Genomic DNA, 20,235 nt, shown 5'->3' with positions numbered 1-20,235 from the left:
TGTATGCTTACTCACTGTATATACACAATTTGCTATGTTCGTGTCTTAAAATTAAGTATAGATCAAACACTGTTAAGTGTTAACATTTTAAATAACTATTATCATATAAAGTCTCTTTAAACAGTGTCGGGGAATACACAATTTATCAAGACGATTGGAAAAACACTGAAAATCGTGTCTGAGAAAATATTGATGTAAATTGCAACATTAATCTCCAAATATCGATAATCTTTTCGACAAGGTTTGGTCAGCGGATCCTTTGATCTTTTGAAGTATTGAAATTTCGTGATAACAGAATAGCAAACTAAATCAAAACATTTGATATACTTTTAAGCTTAGCCTGAAAAAGTCATATGTTTTATGGATTTTAATGAAGAAATATTTATTTGGTGGATTACGTTCGTTTCAAGACCTCATGAAACAAATATTGTAGGTTAAGCTTACCTCTTAATCTTACAGAGTTGTGTATATTCTAGTAAGTAACGTTATTTCACATTTGCTGTCATATTGTTAGTTTGTTTACACTTAGTTCTGGAGTTTATATCGCTACCATCAATCGGGACTCTCCCTTACTTATAAACATAGAAAGATTAAACTAAAAATTATCTATGAATGAAAAGAAAATCACATGTCAAGACTTGAAAACTGCAGTAGAAAAAGTTAAGATGCCAAGGGTTGATAGCAAAAAAAAATATATTCGAAATTTGTATTTTTTGTTTACTTTATCAACTTAGAATTTAAAGGTAGTCGCGCAAAATGAACTAGAAAACTAGTATTAAAGAATATGAACTAAAAAAAACTGTGGATAAAGACAGAACTGTAGCGAAAATGAAAAAAACCCCAGAAGTTGAAAAGAAAGAGACAACGCCATAACCAAAGGTTTAAGAAGGAAAGACAAAAACAGTCCACTGTGACATATATGACCACACATAAACAAATCATGATTGGTCAAGCAACATGATCACCAGCAAAAACTTCGGGTGCTCCGGAAACTCCTATTCCTCTAAATAGATTCGTCGTATTGCTCCTGTTAAAACCAGTTGGTTGTTCATATCTAATGATTTGTTAATAATGATGATGTATCATCCCATAATGTCCAACGGCAAACATTACATGGTTATCGGGACGAAACATGATAGTCCTAAATATAAAGCTTTGCCACAACTACAAGTATCACTTAAATTTAATATGATCCAAGAAAATTAGGTCAAAGTCATATCAACCAAACGAAAATTACATGTAAGCCGGTTCACCTTACAATAATTCAATACACTAATTATAGTAGACCTATTGTTTATATTTACTAATAAACAGACTTAACCAAGAAAACTAAACATTGACAAATGAACCATGAAAATCAGGTCAAGGTAAGATGAACCATGGCAGGAAGACATATACAGCTTCCAATCCTCTCATACAGTTGACATATTGCTTATAGTATTAAAAAAAAAAAAAAAAAAAAAAAACTCACTTTGACCACTGAACCATGAAAATGAGGTCAAGGTCAGATGACACCTGTCAGTTGGACATGTTCACCTTACAATCATTCATTACATCAAATATAGTAGATCTATTGCTTAAAGTATCTAAGATATGAATTTTACCAATCTTGTTCACTGAAATCAGGGACTTTCTATAATAATTGAAATACATCATTTGCAGTACCTCTTGAGTGGGCCGCATTTTCGTGTAAAGCTGAGGCCCGATATTGTTATTTGCGAAAAAAAATGTAACTTGGAGAGGTGTTTTGTAAGGCACTTGTCAGACACAGAAATAGTATGCTGTTTGTAAGCATACATATGTTACTAATTCATAAGAGTTAAAGCCAAGTTGAAGGCCTAAATATCAACACTTTAATTTTCCCAATAAAATAAACCGATCTCAAGGTTACTGCATGCTCACATGCTGAATATTTGTGAGGTTAAAAATGGAAAAAAACAAATGAATATACTACGCGACAGCATTTATTTAGTGTGTTTTAGATCTCAACTCACCATATCTATTGAACAAAGGGTACACAAAAAGAAATTTGCAATCATGACACAAGGGTATTCTGCAATTATCTTCTTTTCTATAGCGATTCAATGAGCTAATGACTGACACCATCTATATTGACTGTAGCTGATCCCCAGACTACTATATATAACACAGTAGTCTCAGACTGTAGTCAGAGGAATACATATAAGTTACAGCAGCTGTCCTCAGCGTATTATCTATAAAGACCAACTCAAGGATTTACTTACAAACGAAGATAGACAACCCAATTTGTTCTAAGTAACTTATTTCAAGGAAAAGTGGATAACACAATAGTATATAGTATTTCCCAATAAACAAGAGATTCATATTTATATGAATAAAAAGTATTATAAGCCTGCCAAATGTAACCTTAGTTAGAAAATATTTAATTTGAGTTATTTGTCATCTCTTAGCAGAACGTGGTATGAATCCTGTTTTTATTTCTCACTCGATTCAGACTTATTGATACAAGGTATAAAAGAGGCACTCAATTGCTCACCTGCATTTTTTTTACTAAGATCTTACATCAATGATTATTATTTTGCTTTTCAATATATACTAATAAGCGACTTAAAAATGCCATTTAGATGTTCTTTGTATATATGTCATATTTTCTTCAAAAGCAAAAAAATGCATTTTACCCTAGTTTGTTCCATTTTAACTATTTAGGCTATGTTTCTTGACGTACAAGGAAATAAAATGCAGAAACTTATTCCAGATACTCTAAACTCATTCAGCCCAAGTTTTGCTGAATCGATTCAGCAGTTTCAGAGGATATTTTTTTTAAAAGTAAGCAAACTAGAGGAACATATTATGAAAAATTGTATGTAAATGGTAAATAGGTCAACCCGGCCACATCCACTTGTATTTTTTGTCTATCTGATGAGTTCAGCTTTTTTCAACTGATTTTTATAGTTCGTTCTTATATTGTTCTGTTATACCACTGTCCCAGGTTAGGGGGAGGGTTGGGATCCCACTAACATGTTTAACCCCACCACATTATTTATGTATGTGCCTGTCCCAAGTCAGGAGCCTGTAATACAGTGGTTGTCTTTTGTTTATGTGTTACATAGTTGTTTTTCGTTCATTGTTTTACATAAATAAGGCCGTTACTGATCTCGTTTGAATTGTTTTACATCGTCTTATCGGGGCCTTTTATAGCTGACTATGTGGTATGGGCTTTGCTCATTGTTGAAGGCCGTACGGTGACCTATAGTTGTTAATGTTTGTGTCATTTTGGTCTTTTGTGGATAGTTGTCTCATTGGCAATCGTACCACATCTTCTTTTTTATATAACTCCTTAAGGGTTCAATTAACATTTATCCTATAAACTTAGTTGTAGATCTTACTTTGCTAAACAGTATTGCTGTTTACAGATTCTCTGTATCTTCAATAATATTCAAGATATTAACGAAAAACTGCAAAATTTTCTTAAATTACCAATTTAGTGGCAGCAACCCAACAATGGGTTGTTCGGTTTGTATGAAAATTTCAGGGCTGATAAACCTTGACCAGTTGAGCATTATTACCCCCGAATAAATTTCCTCTATTAAGATATAAGCCAACAAGAATGTGTCCAAAGTACAGGGGATACATCACATTATCATTTTCTATGTTCAGTGGACCAAGAAATGATGGTCAGAACTCTAATTTGACATTAAAATTAAAGATCGTATCATAAGGAACATATATACTAAGTTTCAGGTTGATTGGACTTCAACTACTTCAAAAACTACCTTGACCAAAAACTTTAACCTGAAACAGGACAGAGGAACAAACGATAAATTGTCCTTAAAGTGCATTAACTCCTAATGGAGTCAATTGCAAATATTGGTCAAATAAATTTTTTTGGTTTATCTTACTTTGATGAACATTATTGTTGTTTGCAGTTTATCTCTATCGATTATAATATTCAAGATAATAAAAAAAACCTGCAGAATTTCCTTAATTTTACCAATTTAGTGGCAGCAACCAAGATAACCAAAAATGCAGAATTTCCTTAAAATTACCAATTTATTGGCAGCAACCCAACACTCTGTTTGTAGATGTGTCTGGAAATTTCATGGCTGATAAATGTAGACCTATTGAACATTTCTACATAGTTAGATTTGCTCTATTTTTTGAGATATAAGAAAACAAGAGTTAACACACTGAAATGTCTTGCCTTCTTTACTAATCATTGATATTATGTTGATAGACCTAAATATAAAGCTTTATTACAACTGTCACATAAACTCAGCATTAACCAATGAACCATGAAAATAAGGTCAAGGTCAAATCAGATGAACCATGCCAGGCAGACATGTACAGCTAACAATTCTTCAATACAACAAATATAGTTGAGTTTTTGCTTCTAAATTAAGAAAAAACAGACCAAAACACAAACACTTAACGCTTAGAATTGGGCCGTGAAAATGAGGTCAAGGTCAAATAAAAAAAAAAATAGATCATAAAATATTTCCATACACCAAATATAGTTGACCGAATGCATAAAGTATTAGAAAAATATACCAAAACTCAAACCTTAACTTTGACCACTGAACCATGAAACTGAGGTCAAGGTCAGATGACACCTATCAGCTAGACATGTTCACCTTACAATCATTCCATACAACAAATAAAGTAGACCTATTGCATATAGTATAAGAAAAACAGACCAAAACACAAAAACTTAACTATAAGCACTGAACCATGAAAATGAGGTCAGGGTAAGATGAAACCTGCCAGTTGGACATGTACACCTTACAGTCCTTCCATACACCGAAAATACTAGACCTATTGCTTATTGTATCTGAGATATGGACTTGACCACCAAAACTCAACCTTGTTCACTGATCCATGAAATGAGGTCGAGGTCAAGTGAAAACTGTCTGACGGGCATGAGGACTTTCCAAGGTACGCAAATACAAAATATTACTAAAAATTATAATATTTTATAGCTAGGATAACTAACTTTCATTGCAAAATTTTAGCATAACTTCCACTCATTTTACAAGAATCTGTGATACAAAACATAGGTACAGATTTCTTTTTCTAAATCTTCTATATTTTCACAAAACTTGTAATGTATGAAATGATGATGATGATTGGATGCTTAATGATCAGTCTTTGGACTGCAGCATGTACCTTTTCCAACTTAAGACCTCAAGCACTTAAGGGGAACAAGCTATCACAATACTATCAAGGTGGTGAGTATGGAATCATGTGCATCCCTACGACACATTTCTAAAATCATACAAATTCACTTTTATACTATTTATCTCCCTTGTTTTATGGGAAACTATGTTACACGCCCACAATTTACATATATTTCTCCTTAGACCTTGCATTCATTTCAAAAGGTTTTGTGTCAAGCAAATTCATATTTTGAAATTTGATTAAAATTCAACCTTTTAGAGTTTTTCCTGTCAGTCCATCAATTTAAATAAACTGGTCTGGAAACATTGCTGAACATTGACCTCCATACAATCAAAATTTATTTGCTTTGGAGTATTATATACTTCACATAAGCCACAATCATATTTTTTTAACAGACATTATATAGTTGAACCAATTCAATGTACAACTTTAATGAGAGTTTATATGTAGAAATAATCTTTCAGCTGACTGTTAATAGAGTTATGTCCCCTTTTGTTTAATTTCCATGAACAATGGACTATTACAGGCCAACTAATTTCCATGGTGATAGAATATGCCATGGGTTATACAATTGCATACTTAATATATTTCTTACTAGTAATGGTTCCTCTTAAATTGACCAAATCAAGTTTGTTAATGATCTTTTGAGGCAGGTAGACAAAAACATATTCTGCAAAAAAATCAAATAAAGCTGGCCAAATTATTTCTGAAAAAGATTTTTTTTTAAATAATGTTGTTATTTTGTATGAATTGAAAATAAGTTCCTTCACAAGTTGGGTTTATCAAACAACATATACATAGCGAATGTTTGTTCTCTATAAACAGCAAGGTTATGAAATTGTCAAATTATTTTGATAAGAGCATAAATTTTGAGTAGTAAATGCAAATAATGTCAAAATCAAACCTGACATAACTAATTAATGTCAAAGACAATGTGAACAATAACATGAATTTTTATTTATCTGTACAATTCTACAACTAGAGCAACAATGTAGTCTTATCCAAATATATCTAATTTTTACAAAGTGAAGCTAATTTAATAATAGTTTCAATGGCATGTTCAATTCCTAATTCTTCTACTGTGTCTTCAAATCTTTCTGTGGATCTCTGTAATGTTTGGTCCTTATCTTGCTGTTCAACTACAAAATAAATAACAGACTTAATAAAGCTCAAACAATGTTTTTATATTTAACATAAACAACATTAAACTCATGTGAACGAAGAGGGATTGTAACAGCAAATAATAACCCCCTCTTCTGTACAAGAGATAAAAATTCTACAACATCAGTACATTGGTTAAAAGATATAGATGTAGTAAAAGGCTTGTTGTCAGACTGTCCCAAGTCAGAGCTAGGTATTTGTTTTTCCTATTATTTTGTACATAATTATGTAATTAGTCTTCTCATATGTCATTTTGGGACCTTTTATAGCTCACTAACCAGCATGGGTTCTGCTCATTGTTCAAGGATGTACATCGGTCATATAGTTTTTAACTTTTATGTCATTTGGTTTTTTGTGGAGAGTTGTCTCATTGGCAATCATTCCACATCTTCTTATTTTATAGTTAAATTGTAAATTAAATTTGGGCATCACTGATCAGTCTTATGTAGACGAAACATGCGTCTGGCATATGAAATTATAAGCCTGGTACCATTGATAACTATTAAAGTACAAAACCCCTCCTTTGCCAAAAAAAAAATCAAAATATAGTTAAATGTTTTGCCCAACAAGTTACTTACTGTAATCAGGAATCTTCATTGAAAGTGTTAATCTTGACTTAGCTCTATAAACTTGGTCTACTTCAAACTTCCAACTGATACAAAAAACAGGACTAAAATATACAAACCAAAGCATAAATAACAAGTGAAACTGCAAGCTACTGCTCACTGATGATACCCCCACTGCAAGGGAATAATTTTACATGTAATAGTGTAAAAATATGTAAGTGTTCGTTAAACAGGAAGTTGTTGAGTGATGAATCTGAAAACACATCACATAGCTGACTTGTATAAACCCTGAAACCAAATTTCAGAAATTCTTGTGTTGTAGTTCCTGAGAAAAATGTGAAAAAATGTGACGAAAATTTTCAACTTGGCTATCATGTGTAAAATGATACAAGTGTTTTTTAAACAGGTAGTTGCTGAGTGATGAATCTGAAAACGCATCACATTGTATAGCTGACACATGAAAATTGCAAAATTTCGTTTAACAGATAGGGACTTTTAATTTGTGGTCTGACACCTTCAGACAACAATTTGTTTTCTCTTTTATATTTTGAGGACATGAAATACAAATGTACTTAAATATCTTACCCTTGTGACACTGTATTATTTTTGATGATTAGATATGGAATGAAACTTTCCTCCTCCACTTTAACAGAATCTGGATATTTGTCAACAAAATGTTGAAATGTTTTTATTCTTTGTTTGTGCCATCTAGAGTATGGAACAATCAACTGGAAAAAACTCCAAATAGATCTGTCCTCAGACATGCTGAAATCCAGAAACAAACATTATATAGAACTATTCAATTGCAATTTTTTTGCTGATTAGATCTATTAAACATATTTATTTTCATTTATTTAAAAAACAATGTAAAAATCCAGATGACTCTTTTAGACATCAATTATCATGCATATCACAACAAACTAGATTGCCCTTTATCATGTTGATTGGTAAGGTTACAATCAATTTGAGATCAAGATATTGTCTAATAATTTAAGGATTATCAGGTATTCTATTGATACTAATTGATTATCGTTGAGATGACCAATGATAATCTGTTTATTGCTATTTTACCTATAACGACGTTGTCAATTTCATTAGCAACGCCACATGCCTCCTTATTTTCTAGCGATAACATTCCATCTCAACTGAGTAGCATGATATAAAAAATGGTCACAAGAAAAGATCAAAAGAAAAAATGCACAAAATAGCGATAAAGTCAAATATAATGTGCATATATTTTTAAAAGAAGATGTAGTATGAGTGCCACTGAGACAACTCTCCATCCAAGTCACAATTTATAAAAGTAAACCACTAAAGAGTCAAAGTACGGTCTTCAATACGGAGCTTTGGCTCACACAGAACAGCAAGCTATAAAAGGCCCATACAATAACTAGTATAAAACCATTTAAACAGGAAGCATATTTGATGTCACAAGGTTGTGATACATGAAATTTTGTAAAGAGCTGGACAGAGTGATGCAGGCATTAGCACAGTGATTTTCGAAGTTTAAGCTACAACGATTATTTTTAAAAGACCTATACTAACTGCAGAGTTTGTTTCTTGTGAAGTGAGGTTACAGTTAAATGTCTTCTTGTGTTTGAGCTATATGCTTTCCATTGCTAATTTCCTGAGATGATTTTCCTGTTTTTGTTTTTACTTTGGGGTGGTCTTTGTACACCTATTGCATGTCTTCTCTTCACTGATATTTTAGTTTCTGTATATTTTTGACTGATCTTTACCTGATTAGACATTTCTGTAATTCATCCTGTATATTTTCAGGAACATATATATCCAGTTTAGTTATTTTTAAACTGTTGTCATCTTCATTCTGACAAAATAAAGACAAAATATTGTCAGGAACAGTTATTATATATAGAAGATGATATATAAATGCAATGAGTTTTGTACAAGATGAATAATGCAATTAATTTAAACAAGAATTTTTAATTTCTTCTAGCAAATGTTTTACTTTTGATTGATAGACTGATTACCAGAGAATAATTTTTTTTAAATGTTCAATGGTGAGTGTTTCATGCATATTTATGACGCTTCTACCATTAAAATGTGTAGTAATTTGTATTAGATGCAAACTGAGAATACCATTAAAGTTCTATGTAAAAATAGAATTATTATAACTGCCAATATATCACAACTTGCAATTTCCCTTAGATGCATTTCTTATATTAATTGTTGAACAATACTCACATCTATATATGAATGTAAAGGATTTAAAAACCTTTTCATAAATGATTTTTTTTTTAATAAATTATGTACATTTGTACTTTAACATGAAAAATTTTGAGGGTGAATGGAAGAGGGAGCACCATGTCACATTCAGATCTTCAGGATTAATATTTGGGGTTTAGGTTAATAATCATAATATTGAACCATCCTTGGTTTACGAGCTAAGCCTTTATTAGGCTTTAAAATCTTTAATACATACAATGTAATCCAGTTTGTTGTAGTTTTAGTTTAAATCAGCACAATTAATTAACTAATGTCATAAATATACATGAAATGTTTGCCATTGGACATTAAACAAACAGAATTCAATCACAACTTGCAATATACATTGTGCATTTTCAACTGATAAACTAGAGGCTCCAAAGAGCCTGTGTCGCTCACCTTGGTCTATGTGAATATCAAACAAAGGAAGCAGATGGATTCATGACAAAATTGTGTTTTGGTGATGGTGATGTGTTTGTAAATCTTACTTTACTAAACAGTCTTGCTGCTTACATTTATCTCTATCTATAATGAACTTGGCCCAGTACTTTCAGTGGAAAATGTTAATAAAAATTTACAAATTTTATGAAAATTGTTAAAAATTGACTATAAAGGACAATAACTCCTTAGGGGGTCAATTGACCATTTCGGTCATGTTGACTTATTTGTAAATCTTACTTTGCTGAACATAATTGCTGTTTACAGTTTATCTGTATCTATAATAATATTCAAGATAATAACCAAAAACAGCAAAATTTCCCTAAAATTACCAATTCAGGGGCAGCAACCCAACAATGGGTTGTCAGATTCATCTGAAAATTAAAGGGCAGATAGATCTTGATATGATAAACAGTTTTACCACCTGTCAGATTTGCTCTAAATGCTTTGGTTTTTGAGGTATAAGCCAAAAACTGCCTTTTTCCCCTATGTTCTATTTTAGCTGTGGCGGCCATCTTGATTTGATGGTCGGGTCACCGGACACATTTTTAAAACAAGATACCCCAAAGATGATTGTGGCCAAGTTTGGTTCAATTTGGCTTAGTAGTTTCAGAGGAGAAGATTTTTGTAAAAGATAACTAAGATTTACGAAAAATGGTTAAAAATTGACTATAAAGGGCAATAACTCCTAAAGGGGTCAACTGACCATTTCAATCATGTTCACTTATTTGTAAATCCTACTTTGCTTAACATTATTGCTGTTTACAGTTTATCTCTATCTATAATAATATTCAAGATAATAACCAAAAACACCAAAATTTCCACAAAATTATCAATTCAGGGGCAACAACCCAACAACGGGTTGTTTGATTCATCTGAAAATTTCAGGGCAGATAGATCTTGACCTGATAAACATTTTTACCTCTTGTCAGATTTCCTCTAAATGCTTTGGTTTTTGAGTTATAAGCCAAAAACTGCATTTTACCCCATGTTCTATTTTTAGCCGTGGCGGCCATCTTGGTTGGTTGACCGGGTCATGCCACACATTTTTTAAACTAGATACCCCAATGATGATTGTGGCCAAGTTTGGTTCAATTTGGCTTAGTAGTTTCAGAGGAGAAGATTTTTGTAAAAGATAACTAAGATTTACGAAAAATGGTTAAAAATTTACTATAAAGGGCAATAACTCCTAAAGGGGTCAACTGACCATTTCGGTCATGTTTACTTATTTGTAAATCCTACTTTGCTCAACATTATTGCTGTTTACAGTTTATCTCTATCTATAATAATATTCAAGATAATAACCAAAAACACCAAAATTTCCACAAAATTACCAATTCAGGGGCAGCAACCCAACAACGGGTTGACTGATTTATCTGAAAATTTCAGGGCAGATAGATCTTGACCTGATCAACAATTTTACCCCATGTCAGATTTCCTCTTAATGCTTTGGTTTTTGAGTTATATGCCAAAAACTGCATTTTACCCCTATGTTCTATTTTTAGCCGTGGCGGCCATCTTGGTTGGTTGACCGGGTCACGCCACACATTTTTTAAACTAGATACCCCAATGATGATTGTGGCCAAGTTTGGTTCAATTTGGCCCAGTAGTTTCAGAGGAGAAGATTTTTGTAAAAGTTAACAACGACGACGGACGACGACGGACGCCGGACGCAAAGTGATGGGAAAAGCTCACTTGGCCCTTCGGGCCAGGTGAGCTAAAAAACCAGTACATGAATGCCCCACTTGAAGTATCATTTTCTATGTTCAGTGGAACCTGAAATTGGGGTAAAAACTCTAATTTGGTATTAAAATTAAAAAGATCCATTGGACTTCAACTTCATCAAAAACTACCTTGACCAGAAAATTTAACCTGAAGCAGGATAGACGGACAAACGACCAGAAAACATAATGCATCTCTACTATCGTAGGTGGGGCATGAAAAGCATGGTCAAATTATTCCAGATATTGCACATGTTAACATTGCCAGCATGTTTTTCTTGAATGTATGATAATGTGCAGCACAGATCCATAGACCAACAAGCTGTTTCATTAAAATATGTTAAAAGCAGAAACAATCTAGAATGGAAAAATTACAGTTGGCCACATGCTGGTTGTATGAAAATAACATCCCATGTAATTTAACATGTTTAAAACATGACATTTAATGACAGACAGCAAGTTGAAACTTTTGAAGTAGGGTTTTAAAAGTAATACTGTCAATATCATTCTTCCATTGTATGGTCTTGAATATCAAAATCACAAGGCAAAACAGCTTGAAAACAAACTACAAAGATAAAAAAAAAAAAATGGGTTAAAAAACATATGCAAACAGGCAAAAATGGAAAAATAATCACATGTCAATAAACAAATTTATATAATACCAATAGCATTGAAAATGTTATCACAAAAAATAATTTCACTTACAGTTTCTAGGCATTCAAATTCTACTTTAAATGAAATGTCCATACACTGTCCCTTCAGATTATATCGCACAATATCACCTAGAATACAATTAACATAAAAACAGTTATATAGAACTAAATGCATCTGCATACACAATATTAGCTGTAGACCTTCTACTTTCAGATATATAAAGTTTTGAACAACTATTTTGTGCAACTAGCAGAATTTCATACCAATGTCTTGCCTTACATGGCAAATACAGTTCAGGACATAATTGTGAACTACACGTTTGTATAAATTAATTAAAGGTTATTTATTATGATAAGTTTAAACATGTTAAACATAAAGTAAATAAGTGACTGCACATAAGACTTTCAATTTTTATATTAAATGATAGAAAAGAATAATTGTGCTCTTGACTTTTGCCAGTCCAGTAGTTGGTGACCATAGGCACTCTAAGTGTATTATTAGTTGTTTCAAAAGTATAGGTACATGTAATATCATCAAGGACTAGCTTTATAGCAATACCATTTATATTTGATTTGCCTTATACATGAGTACTGCAAGTACCTGTCACAGTAAATATACCTGATTTTAATGAATTATGGGTCAGCTCTTGAATTGATATTCCTGCTAATTTTGTTGTAAGCTCAATCTACAAAACACAAAATTAACATTTGCTATAACTTTATTATTGTCTATTTACAATATTAACATTAATTTCTACAATGGTATGGTAAGACTTATATGTAAACAAGCATGACTGATAAAATAAAACCTCTCTGCTTGCTAGTAGTGTATAAAGACTATATTTCTGGATGACTGATGACACCTGCTACAAGTATCAGATTATAATTCTTGAGCAGCAGTATTTAACCAATAGATGTGGGTACCTTAGCTCTGGCTTCCTGTAGTCAATTTTAACCATATGCATTCTTTCCAAATGTTATTTCTTTGATCAAGTTAGTGGTCATCCCATAGGTATCTGGATAGTGCAGGTTTTTTATAATAGTGTTTCACTTTCAGAAAATATGTCTAAATAGGCAAAATGAAAGGTTTCGTTAAACTGGTTGAACCCTTTTACATTTAGTGCCTGTACCAACAGTTAAGTCAGGCTTTTTGGACTATATGCCTAGTTCAGGTGTTTTGTTGTCATTGTTTGTTTATGGTTTTTTTCAAGGAGGTAGGGGTGTGGTCTGCTTAACCATTGTTAACTGTCCAATACACAATCAATTTTTTTTTTTATAAATGACATACCCAAGGTCTGCATTAACCCAAACCTGATGAGGGACAAACAGATGAACAGATCAGAAAACATATTGCCCCCTGTAATAAACTAGAGGCTCTAAAGAGCCTGTGTCGCTCACCTTGGTATATGTGTATTAAACAAAGGAAGCAGACAGTTCATGACAAAATTGTGTTTAGGTGATTGCGATGTGTTTGTACATCTTACTTTACTGAACATTCTTGCTGCTTACAATTATCTCTATCTATAATTAACTTGTCTGTGTAGTTTCAGTGGAAAATGTTAGTAAAAATTTACAAATTTATGAAAATTGTTAAAAATTGATTATAAAGGACAATAACTTCTAGTGGGTCAATTGACCATTTTGGTCATTTTGACTTATTTTTGAGTCTTAAATTGCTGTACATTATTGCTTTTTACAGTTTATCTCTATCTATAATAATATTCAAGATAATAATCCAACACAGCAAAATTTCCTTAAAATTACCAATTTAGGGGCAGCAACCTAACAACGAGTTGTCAGATTCATCTGAAAATTTCAGGGCAGATAGATCTTGACCTAAATAAAAATTTTACCCCATGTCAGATTTGCTCTAAATGCTTTGGTTTTTGAGTTATAAGCCAAAAACTGCATTTTACCCCTATGTTCTATTTTTAGCCCTTGTGGCCATCTTGGTTGTATTGCCCGGTCACAAAACACAATTTTAAACTAGATAGCCTTATAATGATTCTGGCTATGTTTTGTAAAATTTGGCCCAGTAGTTTCGGAGGAGAAGATTTTTGTAAAAGTTAACCAAGATTTACGAAAAAAGGTTAAAAGTTGACTATAAAGGGCAATAACTCCCAAAGGGGTCAACTGACCATTTTGGTCATGTTGACTTATTTGTAAATCTTACTTTGCTGAACATTATTGCTGGTTACAGTTTATCTCCATCTATAATAATATTCAAGATAATAACCAACCAGATGCTCCGCAGGGCGTAGCTTTATACGACCGCAGAGGTTGAACCTTGAACGGTTGGGGCAAGTATGGACACAACATTCAAGCTGGATTCAGCTCTAAATTTGGATTGTGATTAATTAGTTGACACAGCATAGGTTTCTGACACAGAATGAATGTGTTCTAATGAAATTAAAAATTTTGTTTTCTCTTAGAGCAATTCACTATGCTGTTGAATATAATTCATCTCAAAAAAATGTTTGAAGAAATTTTCTTTTTATTTATGAAATTTCAAATGAGAAAATTGAATCCAATTTTTTTAATCACATCCCCCTTTCCCTTATTCCAAAACTAATCTCAAATAAAATTTCTAATGGAGTTTGCAACAATAACTACTCATTTAAATACATCATAAAATATTAAGATGTAAAAAAACTGCTTGTTATCACTGAATGGTAAAGATTATTTTAATTTATCAGTTGGTAGTAAAAAGTGAATAAACATTGTATATTGTATATAACAAAGATTTAAGTTGATTCTGGACAAAGAAAGATAACTCCAAATAAAAAAAATTCTTACAATTAGATATTTCTTGCTTACTATTCTGGACAAAGAAAGATAACTCTAATTAAAAACAAAATTGCTATTTCACATTATTTTGCAATAAGATATTTCTTGCCATTGTACAATACTGTGCAATTGAAAAGACTTGCTATTGCACAAAACTTAATATAATAATTTTAGATCCTGATTTGAACCAACTTGAAAACTGGGCCCATAATCAAAAATCTAAGTACATGTTTGGATTCAGCATATCAAAGAACCCCAAGATTTCAATTTTTGTTAAAATCAAACTAAGTTTAATTTTGGACCCTTTGGACTTTAATGTAGACCAATTTGAAAACAAGACCAACAATGAGGAATCTACATACACAGTTAGATTTGGCATATCAAAGAACCCCATTTATTCAATTTTTGATGAAATCAAACAAAGTTTAATTTTGGACCCCGATTTGGACCAACTTGAAAACTGGGCAGATAATCAATAATCTAAGTACATTTTTAGATTCAGCATATCAAAGAACCCAACCGATTAATTTTTTGTCAAAATCAAACGAAGTTTAATTTTGGACCCTTTGGACCTTAATGTAGACCAATTTGAAAACGGGACCAAAAGTTATATCAAAGAACCCCAATTATTCAAAGTTGGGCCCCTTATTCCTAAACTGTTGGGACCAAAACTCCCAAAATCATTACCAACCTTCCTTTTATGGTCATAAACCTTGTGTTTAAATTTCAGATTTCTATTTACTTATACTAAAGTTATGGTGCGAAAACCAAGAAAAATGCTTATTTGGGTCCCTTTTTGGCCCCTAATTCCTAAACTGTTGGGACCTAAACTCCCAAAATCAATACCAACCTTCCTTTTGTGGTCATAAACATTGTGTTTAAATTTCATTATTTTCTATTAACTTAAACTAAAGTTATTGTGCGAAAACCAAGAATAATGCTTATTTGGGCCCTTTTTTGGCCCCTAATTCCTATTTATAGATTTATATTCACTTTTACTAAAGTTAGAGTGCGAAAACTAAAAGTATTCGGACGATGACGACGACGCCAACGTGATAGCAATATACGACGAAAATTTTTTCAAAATTTGCGGTCGTATAAAAACAGTAAAATTTTCCTTAAAATTACCAATTTAGGGGCAGCAACCCAACAATGGGTTGTCTGATTCATCTGAAAATTTCAGAGCAGATAGATCTTGACCTGATAAACAATTTAACCCCATGTCATATTTGCTCTAAATGCTTTGGTTTTTGAGTTATAAGCCAAAAACTGCATTTTATCAGATGAAGTTTGGTTTGAATTGGTTCAGTAGTTTCAGAGGAGAAGATTTTTGTAAAAGTTAACGACGCTGGAAGCCAAGTGACAGGAAAAGCTCACTTGGCCCTTCGGGCCCGGTGAGCTAAAAAGGGGTATAAAACACAATAATATTACTATTTGAAGTTGCATGAGATAACAGATATTTAACCATGATCCCATTTTATGTTTTTACTAACCTTCCTTTGGATATCTTCACATTCCTCTTTGTAATCTTCTACTGTTTTTGGGGATTTATCAACATTGCTATCAACAAAACGTAAGAATTATTTTAGATACATGTATATTTAAATGCATGAAAATGTACATAAATGTAACTCAAAAGAAATAACACATTTAAAAAAAAATAATTATACATTTAATTTTTCTAGGTTTTTTGCAAATTTTGATATTAACTTAAACATGTTAAAGGTAAAATTGGCAAATTGTGAGAATTCACACTTACTACTACAGTTCTAGAGTAATGGAGTAAAAATAAGTAAGAAGGCATAGCAAACTTATGCACAGAGTTATCCATATCTTGAGTTCGAATTTGTTTAATTTCTCTTTAAATTTATGTACATGGATATTATACATTTGTAAGATGAGAGACTTTTTTGCACTTTTAATATTTGTATTTCTTATAAGCATGTCACTTCAATAAAGAATAATGCATCTAGTGTAGTCTTTAAATGCATAGACACATTTAGTTACCATAAAATGATATAGCACTCAGCAAAATAGTATTTTGTATTAATTAATTGTATGGCTTCACAATGTCTGAATATTAAGCCAGCAACCATTTGATTTTCTGGGGGGGGGGTATGTTTTTTTTTCTGGACAATTTTTTTTGCGACAAGTTGAAAACAATTTTCTTTCAATTTTAGCATTACATATAGTGTCAGCTGAGGGTGAAACAAACAATTTCTTTTTCTCAGAATCAAAAACAAATTATTTTTTTCTCCAAAAACTAGAAACAAACTTTTTTTTTCCAAAACAAACCATAGCCCCAAGCCCATCCCCCCCACCAAAAAATCAAATGGTTGCTGCCTAAGACACTAACTTTCCCTACAAGTACTCTAACATGCTAAATCCAATGCAGAGATGCAGGAAATATCATTTGAAAGTCTTTCAATCGATCTTAGTCTGGGATTGAACCAACAACATCCAACACAAAAGGTGAGTAGGAATTATTTCAGGCCATCTGCAGTCATGTCAATAATTACAAGAAAGGTCATAGCATTACTATTCTAAACATAACAAACTCACTGTTTCTTTTCAAAATGCTTGTTAAGTAATTCTTTTCTTTGCTGAAGCAAACTTTCTAAAATTTTGATCTCTTCTTCAAGCTGATTTATTTCTTTTTCTTGTGTAATCTGGATCAAACTTTTATGGGATGCTGATTTTTGTTCTGCTGGGACATGTGGGATGTCTATTTCTTCTGAATATCTAAAAAAAAAGAACAAGTATTACTTACTACATGTATATACATGCATCATGTACATTTTCATCGTTATTTCTAATTAAATATTCTCCTCTCACTTAGAGAAAAAATTCAATGACTAGATTTATCCTATATCAACATGATCAAGGAGTTTTTAAAGTCATATGATCTTTCAAATTAAAAATAAAATGTCAAACAACAATTACTTTTTCATTGTAGCGTCAGATATTTTGTAATATACTGCAGCTGTGCTATCTTCATGTATCTATCTTCATATTTCCGCACTCAGTCACAACTCTGACTATTACGTGCCGTTGCATGCGTGGCTTATTTACAATTTAAAAGAAATAAATTTGCAGTAATATTACGTTACATTGCATTGGTGCTTAGAAAAAATAAATAAAGTAAAAATATAACAGTGATTTAATTTTTTTTGTGGATTGTTATCCTATGTATATTTCTTGTTAAAACTATGTACATGTTATGCAGATTTTAGAATATTTGTAAAAGAGCAGATATAGAAATCTGCTCTTTGAAGCCATCGACTGTTGTACAAAGGATTGCTGATGTAGGAAGTAGGTTCCATTGTACTATTGTATGTGGATAAAATGAAAACTTGTATGAATCTTTATTTGTTTGAATTTGTTTAAAGTGGTTGGTATGTTTATGTCTTGTTCTACTGTCTGATTTAACAAGAAGATATTTAGGGTAATTGCTATGTGTTGGTGTATGATCTTATAGAATACCACTAGTCTTGTTCGTATACGTCTCAGTTCTAATGTAGGCCACTGTAGGTGATCAAGCATGTTTGAGACAGAGCTAGCTTGTATTGTGATATTTATTACATGTGTAGCGAGCAGCTCTGCTTTGGACCATCTCAATTTGGTTGATTTGACTTTTGGTGTGAGGGTCCCAGACGCAAGAGCTGTACTCAAGCTTAGGTCTGACTAACGACATGTATGCCCTTTCTTTGATTTTTTGGGATGAAACTTTAAGGTTACGATTTAAAAAATTAAGTTTGTATTAGTTGTTACATTATTTATGTATTTATTCCATTTTAGATCAGATTGGATGGTTATGCCTAAATATTTTGTAGCTGTTTCAGTTTGGAGGATGTGACCATGCAGGATGTAGTTATGGTTGACTGGTTTCTTTTTTTGTGTAATTCTTAGTATGGAGCATTTGTCTGGATGGAATGACATTAACCAGTCTTTTTTTTCCATTGAGCCGCTGATTTTAAATCCTGTTGTAGTTTGGCAGCATCATCTGAGTTTTTGGTATTTCTATAGATGATGCTGTCATCGGCAAATAATCTTAAGGTGCTGTGTTGTAAATATTCTGGGAATTCGTTTATGTATTTGAGGAATAAAATTGGGCAGTTGTCGTCCGCTTCAAATAAAGAAATGAAGTTTTTTACCCAAAATACATCATTTAGAACAATTTTAAGATACATAATGTATGGTTATTCTATATTTATGACCTCAAAATTTTATGGGAACCTGTGTGATGTCCCATCATATCCCGCAGCATATGTCAAGGTATACAGGTGTGTAACGAAAACCATGTTAACCCCACATGACCTGTTGACAGAAACAAGTGCCTGTGGTAAAGTAAAGTAAATTCTTTCTTCAAACATGTCAAAGTCGGTCCTGGCACACTTTCCCAAATTATGTTTATCATGGATCTGTTTACTTTCTCTTTATTCCTATTAAAAACAAATGTGGTTCTTATTTACTAAATCTCATTTTTGTGTAATTCATACCTGTCCTTCTCTTCAGTAACAATCATTGTACATGTATATAAGTATTTGTCTTTCAAACTCTTTAAAAGGTTTAGGTGTCAGACCACCAATTACTCCCTCCAATTTAGAACGTATGTAAAAGTAGCCCTACTCTGACACAAAATAGTGCTTTTGATGTACTTGTTTACTTAAACTAACCAACAAACATGCAGAAATGAAACTTTTGGTGAAAGAGACATATATCTAGATCATTTTGAGCCAAAATTTACTTGTCTATGAGTTTGCAATAAAAATTGAGGATTAATGCGCTCCATAGTATACTAATTTTAGATTTTCAGAAAACCAGGTTTGTTTTTTTGAGTATCTCTGTTTGATGGTCAGTTAATTTGTTAGAAGGCTTTAAAGGTATGGTGAAAATTGGCATGTAGAATGCTGATACATGTACAATTCAGGATATACCTGGTTTCTATGAAGTTAAACTTAAGGTAAAATATTTAGAAAGCTGTGAAAATTGCAAAATTTGGTTGAACAGATAGGGATTTTTAATTGGTGGTCTGACACCTTTAAGAGAAATGCGGTGAAACTCAAAATTCAGAAAATAATTGATTTTTTGGTCTTAACTGATCATTTGAAATAATAGTAGCCACATTTTAATCTTTTTTGGAGCAAAAAGTCACAAATTGCAAATTTAGAGCATTAAACCTGAATGTGTGCTATTTTTAGCTTTTCCTACCCTGACAATATGCTTTCATATAAAAATTGTTCTAAATTGTTATAAATGCACAGTAAGTTGGTTCTGTGGTGTTAAACATTTAAACAAGGGTTGATTACTACCCCAAAAAAGTTGTCGTCATGAAAATTTGATGAAATTATTTGATTTTTACCACTTATATCATTGCGGCATACTATGTATATGACAGTTAACATAGCCTGCTATAAATACTGCATAAACTCACAAAAATCTCATATATTATCCCAAATGGAAGTTTTATACCTTAAATTTTATTAACTGATAGTAAATAAAACAGTTAAATGGCCATGACGGCACTTT

At 32.0% G+C, this 20,235-nt stretch overlaps 1 protein-coding gene across 2 annotated transcripts; it reads right to left on the bottom strand.

Annotated features, from left to right (window-relative positions):
* Window positions 1-6,089: 6,089 nt before the first annotated feature.
* Window positions 6,090-19,272, bottom strand: LOC134708217 (centromere protein P-like). 2 transcript variants are annotated; one of them, XM_063568604.1, is made up of 9 exons: window positions 19,206-19,272; window positions 17,269-17,448; window positions 16,200-16,266; window positions 12,539-12,605; window positions 11,972-12,048; window positions 8,621-8,709; window positions 7,467-7,646; window positions 6,894-6,985; window positions 6,090-6,293 (listed from the first exon to the last, which is right to left on the bottom strand). In XM_063568604.1, exons 1-9 carry the CDS (start codon window positions 19,229-19,231, stop codon window positions 6,166-6,168), a joined length of 906 nt encoding a protein of 301 aa, XP_063424674.1. In that variant the 5' UTR covers window positions 19,232-19,272; the 3' UTR covers window positions 6,090-6,165. The 2 variants fall into 2 exon arrangements, with proteins under 2 accessions (XP_063424674.1, XP_063424666.1); XM_063568596.1 differs by having other exon boundaries at window positions 16,200-16,270; window positions 17,270-17,448.
* Window positions 19,273-20,235: the final 963 nt, after the last annotated feature.

This window comes from Mytilus trossulus, chromosome 1, assembly GCF_036588685.1.
Source record: "Mytilus trossulus isolate FHL-02 chromosome 1, PNRI_Mtr1.1.1.hap1, whole genome shotgun sequence".
Classification (NCBI taxonomy): Eukaryota; Metazoa; Mollusca; class Bivalvia; order Mytilida; family Mytilidae; genus Mytilus; species Mytilus trossulus.
The sequence above is the reverse complement of the archived record's forward strand: the minus strand, read 5'-3'. Positions and strand labels throughout refer to the sequence as shown.